This window comes from Thamnophis elegans, chromosome 14 (genome assembly GCF_009769535.1).
Source record: "Thamnophis elegans isolate rThaEle1 chromosome 14, rThaEle1.pri, whole genome shotgun sequence".
NCBI lineage: Eukaryota > Metazoa > Chordata > Lepidosauria > Squamata > Colubridae > Thamnophis > Thamnophis elegans.
The window spans coordinates 25328652-25344104 of record NC_045554.1 but is presented as its reverse complement, the minus strand read 5'-3'; the positions used below and the strand labels follow the sequence as shown (position 1 = coordinate 25344104).

The following is a 15453-nucleotide window of genomic DNA, read 5'->3' as shown; positions in this document are numbered from 1 at the left end:
CCAACCAACGCTCTGTTATGCCAAAACCCCGCCCCCTCAGCTCCGATTGGCTTGGAACCCAATTTCTCTCCCCCCCCCATATATATAGACTCCACCCTTTTTTACGTTTGCGTTTCTCCTACTTCCCTGCATGTGCATTTGTGGGTGTTTGCGTGCGCGCATGTGTGCGAGAGAGAGAGAGAGAGAGCGACACAGCACGCTTTAGAGTCTAAAGAGTTCCGATGGTCTTAGGCGACCCCTGTGAAAAGGCCGTTCAACCCCCAAAGGGGTCGTGACCCACAGGTTGAGAACCACCGAGTTAAAGGGTTCTGTGGGATCTTGAAGAGCGCAGAGCGCTTTGTGACTTTGGTTTGGTCTAAACCAGGGATCCCCAAACCTGGCAACTTTAAAACTTGGGGACTTCAACGTCCCCAAGTCTTAAAGTTGCCAAGTTTGAAGACCTTTGGTCTAAATAAAGAAGCTGCCAGTTTGCTCTGAGCTTCCATGGCTGCTCCCGTTTCATATTCCTCTTTTGGATCCGAATTTGTCTTGCAGACTGAAGATATCCGTCTGGAACCAGATCTTCACGAAGCGTGTAAAACTGACATTAGGAACTACTGCCAGAACGTTCCCTACGGCAATGCCCAGGTGATCATAGGCTTCTCTAGATGTATTTGCAGGGGTTTGTTTGGACGTTTGCAACTTTGCTCCAAGGTGTAACGCTATTGGTCTCCACTCCTCATATATTTTATTGCAAAGCAGTGGTGCCTGTGCCAGATTTGAGCTTGCCTTTCCCAACTCTTGTGAGATTTACTAATTGAGAGTGTGTGTATGTACAGTATGTGTGTAGTTATTACATTTATATGCCACTCGTGTCACCGATAAGGTGGCTTATAAATGGTAAAACGATAAATGTATAATAAACAAGGCTAATGCAAAGCCTCTAATTTGCATGCCATCCTTTTAAGTTTGGGAGGTGATTTACAAAGATTTCATAAATTGTTATAGGGTTGTCCCTGTGGTAGAATAGCATATTTCTAAAATGACCACAGTGCATTTATGGTAACTATTTCATTTGAATTAACTTAAAATATAAACAGAGTTAGTTTTTTTGCCTTAGTCCTTTTTGTTAATTTTTGGAGTGTAGCCAAAGCTGAAGATGCCTCAGCCTTGCTTTTCTCTCTGTTTGCTTCTGCTTGGAACAAGGGACATGCAGTATTCTGGGATACTTCGTAATCAGTGCTTCTATAACAAGCAGTTGCTGAAAACGTTCACTTTGAAATTATCATGCTAGTGGTAGAAATGGCTTCATTTCAAATTCTTTCTTGCCTCTTAAATTACAGTTTTGCTTGCTCTCAAGTTAAACATTTTGCTACTCAAACTTTTTTAATTTTTTTTATTTCGAACATATAAACACATAAACAAAACAAAAAAACATAGATTAAAACAACAAAGGAACAAAAAGTTCCAGCATACAGCATTTCCATATCGGTAGGTCTTTACAATTGATGTTTTCCCTCATATACATTCATATCTTACATTCGTAGTCCCCTTGTTCTTTGCTTCATTATGTATTCTATTTTCATACTTATTTATACTAGACTGTTTGTATCAGAATATAACTTTACACATATTGTGCATTATATACTTACTATCGTTTAGCTACTATATCTTAACTTACCTTAACTATATCTTATTTTATCACTATATCTTAACACTTCTACTACATCAGTATTTTATGTTTCCCTACTTCTTGTTTCTGTCCTCTAAACATTTATACCATATATTCCATGTTGATATTAATATTCCGATTCCTCCTTTCCTTGTATTTCTTTTGTCAGTTTGTCCATCTCTGCACACTTTAAATTTTTTTCTAAAATTTGCTACTAAAACTTTTGAGAACGTCACCACGTGTTTCTCAACCTTAGCTAATTTAAGATGTAAGTCATGGCTGACTGTGGAATCCTGGTCCGTACATCTTCCAGGGCCAGGTTTAAGAAACAATGATGTCATCTGTGCAACCGGTTCCTTCAATCCAGGCCTTGCAAGGGCTGATCTTGGACTGGGCTGGGATTTGATGCTATCTAACATAAGGGTCTTCTTACCAAAGTGCATTTTGACCGGGTGTAGTCTTTCACCCGATCCCAGTTCTGTTTCTTCAGCGCTGCCCTCTTTACAGTCAGTGCTCCTCGATTCTCCCGCAGCGCACATAGAAAGGCCGTTCAGATAAACTAACGGTCGTTTTCTTCATCTCCTCCTCTCCTGGCAGATCATTGAGTGTTTGAAAGAAAACAAGAAACAGCTGAGCAGCCGTTGCCATCAAAAAGTCTTCAAACTCCAAGAGACAGAGATGATGGATCCAGAGCTGGATTACACCCTTATGCGGGTCTGCAAACAGATGATCAAGGTAAGGATGACCAGTCCTTGCCCCAGGAACGTCTTGGGCTGGGCATTGGGAAGGAAAGGGAGACAACTTGACAATCAATCAGAATGCAGTGGAAAGAGACCTTGGAGGTCTTCTAGTCCCACCCCCTGCTTAAAAAGGAGAGTCTGCACAATTTCAGACAAGAGATTGTCCCGTCTCTTCTTAAAACATTTCCAGTGATGGAGCACCCACAACTTCTGGTGGCAAGCTGTTCCACTGATTAAGTTTCTCCTTAATTCCAGGTTGGCTCTCTCCTTGATTAGTTTCCATCCATTGTTTCTTGTCCTGCCTTCAGGTGCTTTGGAGAATAAGTTGACCCCCTCTTCTTTGTGGCAGTCCCTCAAGTACTGGAAGACTACTGTCATGCTACCCCAGTCCTTCTCTTCTCTAGACTGCCCATATGCAATTCCTACATCTGTTCTTCATATGTTTTAGTCTCCAGTTCCCTAATCATCTTGGTTGGTCTTCTCTGCATTTTTTCCAAAGCCTCAACATCTTTTTGCAATGTGGTGACCAAAATTGGACACCGTATTCCAGGTGTGGCATTACTAAAACGGTACTAATTTGTTAGAGCTCCCAGAAAGCGTTTTGTCCTCCCAATCAGAAAGAGAGTGAGATGTGCATCTGGGTCTTCTGTTTTAATTCTTGCCCCTTTTGATGAGTAATCGTGTTGAAGGATTATTGGGAAAGGAGTGAGAAGTCTGCAATAGCCACGCAGTTTTGTGTGTAATATAGCAGTCCTCAATTTACAACCACAATTGGGAGCAGTTTCATTGCTAAGCAAGGTGATAGTTAAGTGAGTCGAGTCTGATTTTACATCCTCTTTTGCCACAGTTGTTAAGTGAATCACTGCTGTTAAGAGGATCACAAGGTTGTTAAGTGAATCTGGCTTCTTTGTTGCATCTTTCCTTGTCGGAAGTCGATTGGGGAAGTTGTAGGCAGAGATCCCAGGACCCCAAATTGCAGTAACTATCTTGAATAGTGCCCCAATTCTGGTCCTGTGACCATCAGGATGCTGTGATGGTCATAAGTGCATGTAGTGGTCATAAGTCACTGTTTTCAGTGTTGTTGTAACTACAAATGGTTACTAAACAAATGTAACTACTTGTTCATCATAATTTATATAAAAACTTGTTCAGGGCTGGCTGTTCAGGCCGCAAAGTAAACAGCAGGAGCAATAGCAATAGCACTTAAGACTTATATATCGTTTCATGTGGGAAAGAATAGCAATAGCACCTAAGACTTATATATGGCTTCATGTGGGAAAGAATAGCAATAGCACTTAAGAGTTATATATGGCTTCATGTGGGAAAGAATAGCAATAACACCTAAGACTTATATACCGCTTCATGTGGGAAAGAATAGCAATAGCACTTAAGACTTATATACCGCTTCATGTGGGAAAGAATAAGAATAGCACTTAGATTTATATATCGCTTCATGTGGGAAAGAATAGCGATAGCACTTAAGATTTATATACCGCTTCACGGTGCTTTGCAGCGGTTTACAGAGTCAGCCTGTTGCCCCCAACAATCTATCTCGGAAGGACGAAAGTCTGAGTCAACCTTGAGATGGATTGAACTCTTGGTAGTTGGCAGAGTCAGCCTGCAATATTACATTCTAACTAGGGCGCCACTATGGCTCCTGGAAGGAGTGGGGAGTGTTATGGGATGGGCATGGAAGACTCAGAATGTTTGATGTCCTCATCCCTCACTTCCTCTGTGTATGGATTGTGAGCTGTGGTAGGGTTGGTTTGTGAGAAAAAAGAATCCAGTTCTCTAAACAGGACAATCCCTTTATTGCCCTCAATCAATATTGCCTCTGCGCATCACTTGTTTGGCCTCTGCGCATCACCTTTTTGGGTGGCAATCGGTGGCGATTTGCTTTGGCGATCCCCGCAGCCTTGAACAGGTCTCAAATGGAGAGTTCAGAGGCTGAAAAGGTGAGACGCGGAGCCCAAAATGGCAATTCGGAACAGCTGCTACCTTGTCGTACCACTTTCTGCGCTTCACTTGCTTTACTCACTGGAACTCCCTGCAACAATCAGCTGTGCTTTTGAAGCTATGAATCTGCTCCAATGCACGCACACGCTTACAACCAGCGAACTAATATTCTGACCAAACTAAGGACCCTAGCCAGAGGAATACCTGGTAGTCAGAGGCAGAATGTTATTTTTTTCTTATTTTCCTCCCCAAAATCTAAGTTGCATCTTATACTCCGGAGAGTCTTATACTCTGAAAAATACAGTACTTGAGGAGAACACCAACAGGGCAGGCGTTTTGAGGCAATCCAGGGCTCCATGTCTTGAGTCTGGGTCTTGGAGGAAGGATGAGTCTCCAAGCTTTGCCTTCCTGCACTGTTTCCTACTTGGAGGAGATGTTCAAGCATAGGAGAAGTTTCTCCTTGGCTGAGTTGTTGTTTCCCTGTCTCCCTTGGCAGAGGTTCTGCCCTGAAGCAGACGCAAAGAACATGCTGCAGTGCTTGAAGCAGAACAAAAACAGCGAGGTGATGGATCCCAAATGCAAGCAAATGATCACAAAGCGCCAGATTACCCAGAACACAGGTAATGCTCTGTGGCCGCGTGGAGCCAGAACAGGACAGCCTGCCTTCATTCGTGGGTGAATTCTGTTTCTGCTTGTGTCCGGGGCTTTGAAGTAAATTGAAAACCTACAAAAGGACTCCGCCCTTTCCTTTCGCCATGCTCCTTGCACATGGCTCCTCTGCTTTCTTTTTCTGGAGTGTATTATTTGTGCTTGTTGCTTGCTTTTATTGTGCAGCACTGAGCACTCTGATTTCTAGCCACCTCTCTGCATTTCAAATCACCCACACAGCTTGTCTGAGCAGAATGTGATGCTTGTTTTTCTGCAGAGTGTGCCTTTTATGTCTGCTCAAATCTATCCTAGGCCTAGTAAAATTTTCCTCTGAGGGTCACCGACCTGTCTTCTCCATGCAGAGCATTTTGTCATTTCAAAGTGAACTGAAATGTAATCATCAAATCTACAGAAAGCACTTGGTTGCAACTTACTAAATATATTTGACCCAAAGTAGAAATGTTGGAGCTCAGAGAAGAATTTACCTGGCATATGGAAAGCCCCTAATTTGGACTTTGGCTGGTTGAAACAATCTGAGCTAGCATGGCTGGGAGGGACTTTGGCATAGACAAAGATATGGATTCAGTAAAAACTGAACATGCAACCACAAAAAAGGAGAGAGAGAAAGAGAGAGAGAGAGAGAGGAGGAGAAAGGAGGAAGGGAGGGAGGAAGAGTGAGAGAGAGATTGCTGAATTCTGCATTAGGTAGCCAAAACAACTTTATCTTGGAACTGGCTGAAACTGTGAGAGCTGCTCTTTGCTTAAAATAAATCCTTTTATTTCATTTTTGCCTTGGATTGTACTGAATGGGGAATCTTCCCCTTCCATTAAAAAAAAAAACCCACAATGGAAAAAAAATTGAACTAGAAAAGACTTGGGGTTTAGCCTATCTTGGTCAACATAAAATCATGGTAATTTTGAATTCTCGTTTAACCAGACAAAGAGTAGTTCAACCATTACCTCTGCCTTTTGAGATCCCAGCAACCATTTCAGTTCAGTGAAGCTATTTTTTTCTTTGCTAGTCATAATCTGCACATTTGCTGCTGAAAAAACGAAGTCTCTAAGTGTTTAGGAATTGTATTCCAGACCTTCCTTTCAGGTAACGCCTTTGTAATTTGCTCCGTTAGAGAGCATTCAGATGCAACTCCACTTGTAGGCTGCTTTGTAAACCCAGTACAGCTCTGCAGAAATGCCTCCCCTGCGAATCTTTTAAGCCTGATTGAACCTTTTTCTCTCTGGCAGATTACCGCCTGAATCCAGTGCTCAGGAAAGCATGCAAAGCAGACATCCCCAAATTCTGCCAGAGCATTCTGAGTAAAGCCAAGGAGGAGTCAGAGCTGGAAGGGCAGGTCATCTCCTGCCTGAAACTGAAATACGCAGACCAGGTAATGAGGTCCCCTGCATTGGCCAGAACAATCCACGGAGCTTCCTTTCCGCTTCTGTAGAAACCGTGCAGAGGTTGAGAGAGAAAAAGAAAGCGAAGTCTGCCTCAACCCAAAGTGGGATCCCATTACAAGCTTATCAATGAAAGAGACTCTTAGGCTGTCACACAAGCATGGCAGGAAAGGAAGATCAGGGAGGAGACCTGCTTTAACGCGCTCACTTAAGCTGGCAGGTTCCGATCTTCTAATTCCCGGCATTAAAATGTCTTAAAGAAAGCCTGCGTCAATCTTGCATCCTTGGTAGGGTTTTGAAGGCCACAGGGTTCTCCTGTCAGCCTACCTGCCAGAGGTGTGAGCTGACTTCTGCAATTCCTTGCCAGTTTGGCCATTGTTAAGAATTTTGGAGAATGGAAACCCACTGGGCACGTAGAAACAGGCTGATGTGCCTTCCACTTTCACTGACCTGCTACCATGTTTCCCCCAAAATAATACCCCAAAAGTAAGTCCTAGCTTGATTTTTACATGTGCATCCAGTATAAGCCCTATCCCCCAAATATGCCCTGATTAAGACCTCACCCACTCCAGGGTGCCCAGGTAAAAATTAAGCTAGGGTGGGAATGGGGGTGGTGGAGTTGCCCTACTACTTACCTTTGGACAGTCGCAGCCACGCCTCACCCCCCCCCCCCCCAAACACCTACCTTGCCAGCCTATTTCTTCTGCGGCCAGATTGATTGATCTGGAGCTTTGTTATCAGCTGCAGAAGCCTTCAGGAAAGTCTTGCAGGCTGCAGAAGAAGTTACTGAAGGCCTCTGAGAGTGAAAAGGAGGCTGGGGGCAACAAGCACAAGTGAGGTGAGTCAGTGGGACCACTTCCCCTGAAAATAAGACCTGGTGCCTTTTTCGGTGGAAAAAAAATTATAAGACCAGGTCTTATTTTTGGGGAAAGATGGTAGCTTGGCCTCTGAGCTAGAGACTTGATATGGAAGCAGTTTGTCCAAATGTTGATGGGGATTACTGGTCTGGATCATGAATCAGGCTTCCAAGCTGCGTGAATTTGTGTACTCCAGCTGTCTCGTCTGGGAACCAACAATGGCTGTGGGTTTCAAGGGCTTTACCTGAGGGGTTAGCTGGAGTTCTGTTTTTCTGCAATCCTGAAAAGACATCAGCAATTGCCATTTGTTGGTTTGGATATAGGATTGGACACCCATCCTCCTTTTCCTTTTGCTGAAAAGGCAAAACAGGGCTGCAATTGTGGCTTTACAGAAACCAGCAAAACAAAAAGGGAGGGGGGAGCAGAAGTGAAAAGGCAGGTCCAGCCATCTCACCGACTGCCATGAAGATAGTTTGCTTTTGAACAAAATAAGTATTGTGTTTTGCTTTACAACTGTTACAACTGTTTACAACTGCTTGTAAACAATCAGGAGATAATTTTCATTTTGCAAGGCTAGATGACAATAAATTGGGCAGTTTTTAATCTCTATTCAGCTGCACAGCAAGTCAGATGTCGAGAGTGATATCAGGCTTGGTTCTTCTCCAGCGTGACGACAATTCTTGTTCTTGTTTCTGTACAGCGTCTTTCTTCAGACTGCGAAGATCAGATTCGAGTGATCATTGAGGAATCTGCTCTGGATTACCGGTTAGATCCTCAGTTGCAAATGCACTGCTCAGAAGAGGTGGGAGCTTCCAGATTCAGTCCTCCCCCCCCCCCCAAATATGTTGACAAGTTCTTATCACTTTTAACCGCATCATGTAAATAATAGGAGTCGTGAACCGGGATATAAATCTCTCTGAATCCCTCTATCGCCATTGCCATTATTTACATTGAATTTGCATTGTGCAAAACCAGTTTAATATCATCTATGAGAACTCTTCTCTGGTATTGACCTGTCCGGAACTCAGCTTGTTCATTAAATTCCTTTGTCTATGGAGATTCTCCGCCCTCCAGGTCATGGTTGTCCCAAAGGTGCTTTTTTTTCCAAGAGGCAACTGGACTTTCTGTTTTTTCTTTGAAGACGTTTTGCTTCTCATCCAAGAAGCTTCTTTGGCTTTCTGAAGCTGAAGAAGCTTCTTGGAGGAGAAGCAAAATGTCTTCAAAGAAAAACCGGAAAGTCCAGTTGCCTCTTGAAAAAAAAGCACCTTTGGGACAATTAAATTCCTTTATTTGTGGAGGGCCTCCCCCCCCCCCCCCAGGGTTAATGGAATCTGATTCCCCAATTTGTCTTTCTGCAGTTAAGATCTCTGTGAAAATAAGTCTCCCCTATGCACTTTGGAAGAAACAGTAAAGCTAAGAGCTGGAATTCCTGCTGTTTGTACTGCAGACAAAATGCAGTTGCCAGTCAGTATTTTTGTTGTGTGTGTGTGTGTGTGTGTGTGTGTGTGTGTGTGTTGCTGCTGCTAATCTGCTCTCCAGGGCTGCAGGAGGACTTCCTCCTGCAAGAATATCTGGGGGTGTTTTTCTGATACTTGTGCGAAAATAAGAACTTGTAAATGCTTAGAGCCATTGAATTGAAAAAGGCCATTACAACAATCGAGTTTTACTCCGTTCCAGAATCTAAATTACAGGCAGTCCTTGACTTATGTCCTTAACAGTTAGCGGCTGTTTGAAATGACAATAGACTCCCCCCGAGCTACTTACAACCCAGTTTTGAAGTTGTGTCACATACACATTCAGAGCCACGTGATGAAATGTTGGGCATTTGGCGAAATCCCATATTTATGGCCTTTTGCATTTACTTAATAACTGCTGCAAAAAACGGTCATAAAATCAGAGACATTAAGATCATTGTGATTTACAACTGTAATTCTAGGCTCAGTTATGATCCTCTGATTTAGAACTGCCTGGAGCAGGTCCAGTGATGTCAAAACGGTTAGGAAGAAGGACTGACTCCCATCCCGTCTCCTGTTTTCCTGAAACAAGGCAGAGGTTCTTTGCGCCACATTTTCCAGTTTTTGAGAAGGACTCTCATTCCACTAACCTCTCCCTCCTTCGGCCTGATCTGACTCCCTCAGTCTTCTCTCCTAAGCTCTTTGCAGATCCACGTTCCCCGGCTCTGTGAACCTGTTCCAGCTTCTCTAAACCTTCCTAAAAATGTGGCGCCCAGAATTGGGCACAGTGCTTGAGGTTGGACTGACGCAAAATATATGGAAAGGATTACTTCCCATATTTGGAAACTCTTGCTTGTATTGATGTAATTCTAAAATCACATTTGCCTCTGTAATGGCCATGGCACACGGCCAGAGTCTTTTCAGCCCCTGAGCACTTCCCATTCCACGATGTTTTTAAACCTATTATTATCAAGCTGGTATCATCTTAAATGACTAGCTTCTAAATTCGATCCTAGACTGCATTCCTCAGCTAAAGTTTCTACCCTTAAATATAGCGGAGCTCTGTTCCTTGGCTCCGGAATACTAAACTATTTTGAGCACAAATCCACTTGTTGTGGGCAAAGATACAGCATCCCTTCCCCTTTGTTTGCTGAGGTACCTAGAAAACTTGTTTGCCTATTCCATGTTTCTGTTCTCCTTTTGTAAATACTTGAACTTTGCTAGGTTGCCCTCTGGGCGCTGCATTCTAACGTGCTTTCTGTCCTTGCAGATTTTCACTTTGTGCGCAGAAGAGGCCGCAGCCCAGGAGCAGACTGGGCAGGTGGAAGAGTGCCTGAAAGTGAACTTGCTCAAAATTAAAGCAGAGATGTGCAAAAAGGTGAGCAGTTCATGGCCACACAGATAAAAGCAGCGGCTCTAGTCTTCCAAAGGAAGGGAGACATTTCCGAGCCCTCAGCATTAGTCTCCCTTTGAGAGGCATCTGGAGTCAGAATTGTGGTCTTTATATCTGAGCTCCACAACCTTTTTGGCTTTGCGGGCCAGCAGGGAGGGGGGGTAGAGAGGAGATTGGTTCCACCTGAGCGGCAGGCAAGCGCGTGCACATGCAGCTCCATTTGCGCAAGAGGCAGACACATGCATGCATTTACTCACCTGCTGTTCCACCCGTCTGTTCGCGCAACTTCTGAGGCCTGGTTCCAATCGGCTGTGTTGTTTTCTTTGGACAACTCCTCAGATGATTCCTCAGAGGCTGCCTCAAGCGAGAACAGCAGTAGCGCTTAGACTTATATACTGCTTTACAGGGCTTTGCAGCCCTCTCAAACAGTTTGCAGAGTCAGCCTCTTGCCCCCAACAATCTGGGTCCTCATTTTACCCAACTCAGAAGGACGGAAGGCTGAGTCAACCTTGAGCCATTCAGGATAGAACTCCTGGCAGTCAGCAGAGTTAGCCTGCAATACTGCATTCTAACAGGAAGACAGGAAAGAAGGAAGGAAGGAAGGAATAGCACTTAGACCTATATACCATTTTACAGTGCTTTACAACTCTCTAAGTAGTTTACAGAGCCAGCCTATTGCCACCCTCCTCCTCCTCCTCCTCCACCACCTCCTCCTCCTCCTCCTCCTCCTCCTCCCAAAACCCAAGCCCTTTGGTTTTCATTAGCTCGACAACAACTTGCGATCCTATCCGATCATGTTCCTTGTGACTTTCTACTCTCCAGGAGGTGCTGAACATGCTGAAGGAAAGCAAGGCTGATATTTTTGTGGATCCCGTCCTTCACACAGCCTGCGCGCTGGACATCAAGCACCACTGTGCCGCCATCACTCCAGGAAGAGGCCGGCGTAAGTTTTGCATTAACTGAGGGGCCTGTGGAGTGCTGAGACTGCAAGGCTGTTCTGACCTCAAAGTTCATTCACTCCAGATCGTGGCTGCTTACAAACCTGGATTATGAATTGATGAATAACTATGAATACCACGCTAGAGATGAAGGACAAGGGCATTTTTTTAACCTGCTTCTCCCTGTTTTTGGGGGTGGAAAAGTTTCAAATTGCAAGTGTCTTGTTTTCAGATACTTATCCATCTGTAAAATGGGTTTTTACATTTATTTTGGGGAGGGTGGTGAAGGAGAAAGAGAAAGAAGCTGGCTGAGAAGGTACCTACGTCATGCACTACGCAGGGGTGTCAAACTCACGTCACACACTGGCCACGCCCATCCCTGGTTTAGCAAAGGGGGAAAAGTCACCATACATCCCGTGACAACAATGTGATGTCGCGAGTTTGACACCCGTGCGCTAAGGGGAGCCTCCTTCCTGGAGATTCTGCTCTATTCGTGGTTTGCGGTGTGGCAGGGCCTTTCCCTGACCTCTTCAAGGGAGCCCACCTTTGGTGATAGTGTTTTCCTTCATTCTGCAGAGATGTCCTGCCTCATGGAGGCTCTGGAGGACAAGCGGGTACGGCTACAGCCAGAATGCAAAAAACGCCTTAATGACCGGATCGAAATGTGGAGCTTTGCCGCGAAGGTGAGTGAGGTGGCACGAAATGGGGATAGAAGAATCCTTGGCCTGCTTGGAAATGAGGAGGAAATTAAGAGGAGGTAAAACAGATCCTAAGAAGTGTTTGGTGTTCTTGTAGGTAGGTTGGCTCTCATCCTCATACAGGTCATCCTTGAGTTACGATTACAATTAGGACTGAGATTTCCAATACTAAGCAAGACTTAGTAATTTAAGACACCACTCAGTGAAGTGAGTGGTGTCTGATTTTAACAACACTTTTTTGCCACATTTGTTAAGCAAATCCAAGGTGGTTTTTAAGTGAATCATGTGGTTGTTAAGCGAATCCATCTTCCCCCATTGACTGCCCGTTTGGAAGCTGGCTGGAAAGATTGCAAATGATAATTTTACACAACTTTGGGATGTCGAAAAGGCATGTTGGTTGAGAGTGCCTGAATTTTGATTGGTTGACTAAGGTTGCTGTGCTGTTCATGTACAAGGACCAGGCACAAGTCACCTTTTCAGTGGTGGTGTAACTTCAAACAATTGCTAAACAAATGGTTGTAAGTGGAGGATTTCTAGCCAGTATGATTGCTGATTTGAGTCTGTCTGTCTGTCTGTCTGTCTCTGTCTGTCTGTCTGTCTCTCTCTCTCATTTAAAAGAGGTACTAAATGATGAGTTCAATGCAACGAAACTTCATTTTCATGTATGCTGATTAGTGTACATTTAAAGTGACTATTCTATTCTATTCTTATTCTACTCTTATTTCTATTCCATTCTATTCTATTCTATTTTATTTCTATTTCTATTTTCTCCCCTACTCCTATCTCATTTGTAGTCTGTTCATGATCTGGACCTCGCCTGCGCTTTGCATGGAAAAGAACCTCACTGGCTTTGTTTATTAAAGAGGAAATACTTGCATGGCAAATTGATTTGAAGGCACGTTACGATGTATCACTACAAAGTGGGATGGTAATAAAGTTAGGGATTGATCCATAAGCAACTGTAGTAGGGTTTTGTCCAGCTTCAACTTTGAAGAAAATTCTACTACAAACTTATGTGGAACTTTAGCTTGGATGCATGTAAAGAAGTTTATCATAACCATGACAACATGCCGGCTAGGGAATTCTGGGAGTTGAAATCTGCACATCTCGTGCAAGTTGTCAAGGTTGAGAAACAATGATTTAAAGGTATCAAAGATTAACAGAACTTTTGACCTTAAAAACGTGGTTCCCATCCTTAGACACGTCTGGAAAGTTTTAAGAAAGGTGCAGTAATCATTTCCCAGAACAAATGTGTGGAAATGTATTTGGGCATGCTTTAACTCTCTGGCTGTGAGCTTCATGGTTGTTAAGAGCCAGCGTTGCACCTTCTAGCCAGACTGATACTTAAGAGATTTCTACAGAATTTGGCCAGGTGAAATTGTCCTTTTATTAGCGTAATTTCATTGGAACAGACTCTTGTTTGTCTCCTGCCTTGCCAACCCGAATCCACCTGTCCTGGTTGGGTTGAGTTGTTTTTCCCTGGGCTTGGTAGCTGACGGCTCCTTTTCCTCTTGCCAGGTGGCCCCAGCAGAAGGCTTTTCGGACCTTGCCATGCAAGTGGTGACGTCTCCCTCCAAGAACTACATCCTGTCGGTGATCAGTGCAGGCATCTGTGTCCTGTTCCTGATTGGTCTGATGTGCGGGCGTATCACCAAGCGAGTGACACGAGAACTGAAGGACAGGTAGAGACGACCTTGATCACCGGAGGGAAGGAGGAGGAGGAGGAAGGCCTGCCCAATTTGTACAGTCTTCTCTGTATAGTCTCCCTCCCCACCTCGCTCTCCTTCAGACAATACAAGCCAATTAGAACAGCAGCAGCAGCAGCAGCAGCAGCTCGGGTCGACTGGTCTCCCATCCTGTCCAGCAGCTTTGTTACCCCATCGTTAGCCACGGTTGTTTGCCTGCCTGTAGACAAAGCTCTTTCTTTCCCCCCTCCCCCCCTTTTATTTTCTGGTCCCCTCGTCCTGTTGAACTACCTTCTTCACGTGCTCCAAATCAGACTGACAAACTGCAGCCCCGGAGGTTTTTAAAGTGAACCTTTTAAAGATCCATTCTTGGCATAATTTGGCGAGGGGAAGAGGGCAGTGTGTCTCGGTGAGGAAATATTTGCACCCTGAGTTTAGGCAGGACTTGAAAGGATGGGACATTTTACCCACCACTCACCACCACCGACCCGTGGTTTGGATACCTAGTTTGCCAATGAACCAGCATCTTCAGCTCATCCTCTGTCAGGAAAAAATGGTCTCAGAGGAATATCATCTCCGCCGGTTCTCCTCTTTCTGTCACAAGGGTCTGTTTGTGTGTATTTTTCCTTTCCTTAACCAGTTTGTTCCTTAGTTTCCGCCAACCGGCAAAAGCCACTTTTTTTCTCCGTTGTCTTTGGGATGAATAAAATATCGACCCCACATACGAAAAAGTCCGGTGCTTTTATAGGTTTTCCCCTCGAAAAAGCTACATCCTGCCCCAGTGGAAGCTGTTAGATGAGACAAGTGAGGGTGCAAAGCTGCGTAGCAAGTAGGCGTCTCGGAAAGTTACACTGAAGATTTGGGGCCCCGAAAGAGGAAGATGGCCGTTCCTGGGGCGATGATTATAAGGTGACCCTCTCCCCCGATATGCAGATGTGGCATTAATTGGAAGGGGAGAGGGGTTCATGCTCTGTAGGAAAGGGGTCCCTTCTGGAGACTCTTCCTGAGCACAAAAGGGTTGATGGGGACGGTTTGTCTGTTATTTGAAAGGAAGCAGTAACTTTTCTGAAGCAGCTCTGTGAACAGCCCTCCTGGCCTGAACCTGGATGCTACTCTTGACCTGATTGGGGAGTAAAAGAAGCCGCACCTGCTCTTTGGTTGGCACATGGGACAGTCTTTTAACCTGCTAGCCTGCTGGGTCTGAATCCTGCATTTGGGTGTTCTGGCCAGTGCAAAGCTTAATTGCTTGCCCCTCTCCATTTCCCTGGCATGTTCCAGCTCATCCCAGTATTGCACTTGCTAGGCAGATTCTACCTTTATAGATTACTATTATTATTATTATTATTTTTGCATTTAACTTCCCGAAAGTGGAGGGTGTTTCTGTCAAGGGACCAGGGCGGTCAGAGTGTCTGGGCAAGCTGTCGCTCGTAACAGTACTGTGAATATTTTCTGCTGCTCTGAAGTTTTGGTGAATGGTGTCTCCACAAAGTGAACTTTTAGGAGACTTCATACTGGAAAATGAGCAATGTGGCATCTGGTTTTGCTTCCCTAGAGCTGGCGGTTTGGTGTGTTTTATATTTTTAAGTGACTACTGATTCTTTTTTTTCTTCTTGCTATCATGAACAGTACTTGGGTCACGGTTCTTTTTGTGTTCCCCCTGGATCTTCTAGAACGGGGGGTGGGGAAGGGTGGCCCTTTTATGACTTGTGGACGTCAACTCCCAGAATTCCTAAGCCAGCCAGGCACCATGTTGGCTCAGGAATTCTGGGAGTTGAAGTCCACAAATCATAAAAGGGCCACCCTTCTCCACCCCTGTTCTAGAAAGTGGAACTGGTAAAAGGCACATGATAGGAGAATCCAGTGGATGCTGCAGGGCCTGGTGCTTTTTCTCCTCTGCAGGATCTAAAAACAACTCCAGTATTTTGTCAGACAATGGTTTACCTAACCATGATAGGGCGTTGAAGCTCTGTGGAGAGGCTGGCTGTGGATAATGGACTACAGCAGGCCTGAAGAGGCTAAACCATTGATAGGAAGCAAG

The 15453-nt window shown here is 44.6% G+C and overlaps 1 protein-coding gene across 1 annotated transcript in view; it reads left to right on the top strand.

The window, feature by feature from the left end:
- The window catches only part of GLG1 (golgi glycoprotein 1), an 89993-nt gene extending 74813 nt beyond the window's left edge, over positions 1 to 15180 (top strand). The window contains exons 18-26 of the mRNA XM_032230327.1: positions 535 to 627; positions 2249 to 2386; positions 4844 to 4967; positions 6238 to 6380; positions 7948 to 8049; positions 9972 to 10079; positions 10917 to 11037; positions 11609 to 11715; positions 13249 to 15180. Of these exons, the coding sequence (XP_032086218.1) occupies positions 535 to 627; positions 2249 to 2386; positions 4844 to 4967; positions 6238 to 6380; positions 7948 to 8049; positions 9972 to 10079; positions 10917 to 11037; positions 11609 to 11715; positions 13249 to 13416 (1104 nt within the window). The 3' untranslated portion in view covers positions 13417 to 15180. The remainder of the gene's footprint in view (positions 1 to 534; positions 628 to 2248; positions 2387 to 4843; positions 4968 to 6237; positions 6381 to 7947; positions 8050 to 9971; positions 10080 to 10916; positions 11038 to 11608; positions 11716 to 13248) is intronic.
- Positions 15181 to 15453: the final 273 nt, after the last annotated feature.